This window comes from Octodon degus, unplaced genomic scaffold (genome assembly GCF_000260255.1).
Source record: "Octodon degus isolate 3935 unplaced genomic scaffold, OctDeg1.0 scaffold00279, whole genome shotgun sequence".
Classification (NCBI taxonomy): Eukaryota; Metazoa; Chordata; class Mammalia; order Rodentia; family Octodontidae; genus Octodon; species Octodon degus.
Genome location: NW_004524855.1, coordinates 469,619 through 475,368, shown reverse-complemented (window position 1 = coordinate 475,368; position 5,750 = coordinate 469,619). Strand labels below are relative to the sequence as shown.

The 5,750-nt window shown below is 50.5% G+C and overlaps 1 protein-coding gene across 1 annotated transcript in view; it reads right to left on the bottom strand.

Annotated features, from left to right (window-relative positions):
- Nucleotides 1–2,842: 2,842 nt before the first annotated feature.
- Ubxn1 (UBX domain protein 1) overlaps nucleotides 2,843–5,750 on the bottom strand; it is a 3,380-nt gene continuing 472 nt past the window's right edge. The window contains exons 2-8 of the mRNA XM_023707018.1: nucleotides 5,732–5,744; nucleotides 5,579–5,648; nucleotides 4,937–5,128; nucleotides 4,791–4,842; nucleotides 4,561–4,677; nucleotides 3,112–3,304; nucleotides 2,843–2,984 (exon numbers count right to left, since the gene is read on the bottom strand). Of these exons, the coding sequence (XP_023562786.1) occupies nucleotides 2,935–2,984; nucleotides 3,112–3,304; nucleotides 4,561–4,677; nucleotides 4,791–4,842; nucleotides 4,937–5,128; nucleotides 5,579–5,648; nucleotides 5,732–5,744 (687 nt within the window). The 3' untranslated portion in view covers nucleotides 2,843–2,934. The remainder of the gene's footprint in view (nucleotides 2,985–3,111; nucleotides 3,305–4,560; nucleotides 4,678–4,790; nucleotides 4,843–4,936; nucleotides 5,129–5,578; nucleotides 5,649–5,731; nucleotides 5,745–5,750) is intronic.

Genomic DNA, 5,750 nt, shown 5'->3' with positions numbered 1-5,750 from the left:
GACATGAAACATACTAAATTATGCTAATTTAAAATTCTTTAGGGGCCGGGGAGATGGCTCACTAGAATAAGCGCTTGCCTGGCGAGCACAAGGGCCTGAGTTCAATTCCTGGTTCCACAAAAAAAAAAAAAATTAAATAAAAAAGGGGCTGGGGAGATGGCTCAGTGGACTAAGTGCTTCCCTGGCAAGTGCAAGGGCCTGAGTTCAATCCCCAGTTCCACAAAAAAAAAAAAAAAAAACAACTTTAAAATGATACAGCATAGGGGCTGGAGAGATGGCTCAGTGGTCTAAAGCACCTACTTGAAACAAGCTTGGCAAAGCACAGGGACCACGGTTCGATCCCCCAGCACCACATGCCAGCCACCCCGCCCCCTGGTGGGCTGAGCTGGGCACACACACACACAATAAATAAATGTAATAAAAATAAATAAATAATTAAAAATAAAATAAAATGATACAGCATAAACAATTACAGGCTGTGTGATTCATGTAGATAACAGTAATGTGAGAGCAGTAAGTTTTACCTAAAGCGCAATGTTTTCACTAAAAGTTACTGAAAAGTGAAACACCAAGATATAACTGACGGCCTCAGTAATAAGTTCATCTGAATGATTAGACACTTAGGAAACGCTAGTATTCTTTCACTGTGACCGTCAAAGCAACATTTTCTATTAAGAGTGAATTAGGTCCTCTTTGCTGCAATCTGTCGACGTATCTGGTGTGATGAATCAACCCCAAACCAAGTACCACGCGAGTCATCTCATCAGTTGTGAAGATACAGGTCGGCTCACCTTCTTGCAAACTGCAGCTCACCACATTTCTTCTGGTATTGTCAGCATTGATAATTTTTTGTTTCAAGGTAATTAATGCTTCAATACATTCATTTAAATTCTGCTGCAGCAAGGAGGCGCAGCCCTGGCACGCCACCGAGTGGGTCTTGCCCGGCCTGCTGGACACGCACACCTCAGGGGCCCGCGGCCTTGGCCCTGCCCTGCCCTGCCTCTGCTGGTGCTGCCCGGGCCTCCACCCGCTTTGCGCTGGGTCTGGGCGGGTCATCCGTGCACAGAGGTGCCTGTGGAGCTGATGAGCCTCCCGCCTCAGGCACTGGAAAATGAGCTTGCTTTTATTTTTGGCGCAACCAGAGATTGAACTCAGGCCCTTGAGCTTGCCAAGGAAGCGCTTATTCTACTGAGCCATCTCCCCGGCCTCGTGGGCTTGCTTTTGGTTCTCCTGCCTTAGCCTCCCAGTAACCTGGGGTTACAGGTATGCACCATCATGGCCTCAGTATCGAGGACATACTTGAAATCTAGGCTGCCTAGAAACTACCAACATATGCTTGCATTTTAGGTTTGATGGTGTTGTCCAGCACCTAAGGACTAGCAATGCCTCACTACTGGTTTTTTTGCTGATCCAGGGATTGAACTCAGGCTCTACTGAGCCATGGGGGCCTGCCCACTACTGGGTTGTTTTTTTTTTTCGGTACCAGTGATTGAACTCGACCTTGTGCTTGCCAGGCAAGTGCTTATCTACTGAGCTATCTCCCCAGCCCTCCCTACTGGGATTGATGAAGAGCAGTCACCTATGAAGACCTAGTTCTGGGGCTTGGGAATGTAGCTCAGTGGCCCAGCACCTGCCCAGCACTGTGAGGTCCTAAATTCTATTCTAGATCCTCCCGCTCCCACAAAAAGATCTGGTTTGACTTTGTACACAGTAGAGAACCCAAATCCTCTTTCCTGTTCTACAAATCATAACCGTCTGGGTAAGGCGGTCTCTGCCTACGTCCCAGCACTCTGGTGGTATGGGCAGGAGCACAGCAGCAAGTGGGACGCCAGTGTATAAGCAAGTTCAAGACCTCACTACCTTGAGACCTTGCCTCAAAACCAAAACAAGGGGCCTGCCCATTAGCTCCAGTGCCTGCTGAAACAAAGCGGGCAGGCTCAGGATGCTGTGGTTCAATCCCCTCATCCTCAAGCCAAACCAGACCTGCCCTGAAGGTATCCTGAGCAGCTCCCTAAAATAAACCAAAACAAAGGTGTGGTGGTGCACACCTGCAATTGCAGCACTCAGGAGGCTGAAGCGGGAGAATCACTAAGTTCAAGGCCAGCTGAAGTACAGAGAGTAGTGTCTGCCCTTAGTAAATGTGAACTATTCTAAGGTTTTCACCAGTGGATTCCAACCCTCCACCCCATACTGAGGATGGAACCCAAGGGTCCTCTAATAGTGAGCTACATCCAGCCTTTTGGAAAGCTTTACTTTTTGAGATAGGATCTAAGACTAAAAAATCTCAGTCTTCCACTCTGAGCCTAGGCATAACCTCTGGCCCAAGGATGCTCAATGAGTGACGCCCTCATCCCCGTTTTATTCCTGCAGCTCCCATGTAGACCTGTAATTGAAGAAAGGCTGCACTGATTAAAAGTCAGAACCCTAGGGCTGGTGAGATGGCTCAGTGGTCTAAAGCACCTACTTAGAACAAGCTAAGCCAAGCAAAGCACAGGGACCGCAGTTCAATCCCCCAGCACCACATGCCAGCCCGCCCCGCCCCTGGTGGGCCGAGCTGGCCACACACACACTAAATAAATAAATATTAATTAAAAAAAAAAAAGTCAGAACCCTACTCTGCTGGAAATGAAAGTCAAACAAAAGCGTATATAGCAGTATTTTGCCATCTTTCTCATTACCTGATGACCCTGCCCAATTTTTTTTTTTTTTTTTTTGGTGCCGAGGACAGAACCCAAGGCTTCCACCTTGGTAGGCCAGCTTTCTACTGCAGAGCCAAATCCCCAGCCCCCCTGCCCAGTTCTGTCCCACCCAGCTATTCAAGTATTCAAGAAGGAACCAGGCACAAACAGAACACATGGGGCCCATTTATTAGGATGGAGATATCAGCGCCTTAGCAAAGATGAAGGTCAAAAAGGATGGCAGGATACAGGATCTTCAGCTGGGACATTTCTTGGCCACAATGAGTACAGCAGAAGGCACAAGTCCTGAGGATCCATTGAAGGAAACAAGCTTAAAACCCAAGGGCTCTTGCTTCCCACTCCCCAAATCCTGGCCTCACACCAGGAGTGGCCCCCTCCCCAGGTAGTCACACCCCCACTGCTCATGCCATACCCAGCTCCTGCAGGGGCCGCTCCATGTCAGCCTCAGAGAAGGCACGTCTGGGGAAGCCGCTGAGCAGCTGCACAGGGTCCTGGGCCCCTCCAGCCTCTGCCCCACGATGCAATTCCACATAGAGTCTCACGGCTGCCAGCTGTTCCTGGGCCTGGAAGGTCTGGGTCAGTGAAGTCCCATCTGGCAGCCTGACCTGGAGGGCAAGGGAGACAGATGCCCAGCACCATGCGCATCAACAGAATGGCCAGTAGCCACACAGCTAAAGCTGCCCCCCCCCCCCCGACTTAACTCTAGCAAAACTTAAAAGCTCCAAAAGAGGGCCGGGGAGATAGCTCAGTAGAATAAGCGCTTGCCTGGCAAGTGCAAGGGCCTGAGCTCCTAAAGAAAAGCCACTCATGGGGCTGGGGAGATGGCTCAGTAGAATAAGTGCTTCTCTGGCATGTGTAAGAGTCTGTTCAATCTCCAGTTCTGCACCAAAAAAAAAGCCACTTATGCCCTGCTTTATTAGGTATGAATATCTTCTGTTCCTTCACTACAAGGCGGTACACAGAAACATCAAGTTCAAATCAGTGGGTCAGCAGGCTGGGGAGATAGCTCAGCGGCGTAAGTGCCTGTCTGGCAAGCCCAAGGTCCTCAGTTCAATCCCCTATACCACAAAAAACAAAAAAATTCAAATCCTGGGGGCCTGCCCCTTAGCTCAGTTCTTTAAGTGGCTGCTTCAACAAAGCAGTCAGGCTCAGGTTGCTGTGGTTCGATCCCCACAACTCAAGCCAGTCAAACCTGCCCTGAAAGCATTCAGAGAGGAGAAAAAAAAAATCAAATCCTATAATCTTAGAACTCTGGAGGCTGAGACAAGAGGATCCCCATGATGACTTCAAGGACAGCCCCAGCTGCAGAGTACAGGGCCAGTCTGAATAACAGTAGTCAGGGCCTGTCTCAAAAAAATTAAAAAAAAAAAAAAAAAAATCACAAAATTATGCTGGGCATAGTGGCGAATGCCTGTAATCCCAGAGGATTGCTGAGTTCTAGGCCAGACTGGTTGCATAGTAACTTCAAAGCTAGCCTACACTACACCGTGACACCCTATCGCAAAAAAAAAAAAAAACAAACAAATAACAAAATTAGCTGTGTAGTAAACCAAACAAAAACAAAGACAACTAAAAGAGCAACTGTTGGGGCCGGGGAGATGGCTCAGTGGAATAAGCGCTTCCCTGGCAAGCACAAGGGCCTGAGTTCAACCCCCGGTTCTGAGAAAAAAAAAAAAGAGCAACTGTTGCATAAAAAGTTATGGACTTAAGCAGGAAAACTCAACCTCTTCTGTAACTAGGAGATAAGGGTTCAAAAGTCATTTACAAAGGAGGGAGAGATTTGGCAACTAGAGATGACTGCAGAATTTCTGAGCTGGCTACCTTACAGGTTTCAGGAGCCAGACAGGAACCATGTCAATACCTGGATGCGACACTGGTCATACTCCCGCTTGGTAGGAGGCTCCTGGCTGGGAGAAGACGGTACAGGACCTGGCTCTGTCACTGGCAGGGATGGCTGAGGACCTACATTACCACCATACTGGAGGACAAAGTAAGAGAGTAACCCTTAGGTGAAACCAGCATGTAAGCCCATGCTTTCCCTCTAGGTGATTAACCCAGCTACTACTTTTTACAGCTTTCCCCATCACCCACCTTCTTAGCTCTCTCTGCCTTGTCCCTTTCAATCTTTTCTCGAACCCTCTGTCTAGAATGTAGACAGGAAGAAAATAGGTCAGATGCAAACAAAAGCAATGTGATGTCTTCCTAGTTACTGACCAACCACCTCGCCCCACACAGACCTGGCTGCTAACTCCTCAGCCTTCTCCCGCCTGCGCTCCTCTGCAGCGCGGCGCATGTCATCTTCCTGCAGTCTCTGTCGAGCCGCTGTCAGCTCCTGCCCTTGCCGCCTGCGCTGCCTTTCTCGTTCCAAGGATTCCCGCTCCTCCCTTTCTTCCCTTTCCCGCTGCTTCTGGGCCACCAGCTCCATCATCCTGTTTTGCAGAGAGAAGAGTTCAAAAGCAGCACATATGGAAATGGAAGGCAGATTTACAATTGGAACACGTATCTCATAATAAAAGAAGAAACGCCAAGAAAGACGACGACGACGAAGCTAAACGTGCCCCTCACTAGTGAAGCGCATACTTAGCATGCCTCAGGCACTGGGTTTTAAAAACAAAGCCAGGCGTGGCGTTCCACCTCTGCAATGCCAGCGTTCCTGAAGCTCAGGCAAGAGGGTAGCTGAGGAGCCACAGCGAGCCTAGCTCCCCAGTAAGATCTTGCCTCCGAGAGACCGCAACAGAGTAGGGGCCGTGGCCCGGCTGGTTCCGCGGCAGAGCTCTCGCCTTACATGCACAAGGCCCGGGCTCGCCACCGCACGCGACCTAAACGGAGAGGCCACGGGCTGCCCGGACTCCGCAGGGCGCAAGGAGCCTGCGCTTCACCTCCTGGTCTGCTCCTGCCGCTCCTCTTCGCTCAGGACCGGTCTGCTCTCCCCGGCGGCCGCACGGGGACCTGCAACGAGCGCCGGGGTTACAGCGTCCGCGGCCACCCTCGCCCCTGCCCGCGTCCGCCCCTGGCGCGGCCGCCCCGCCGACCTTCGGGCCCCGGCTCCCC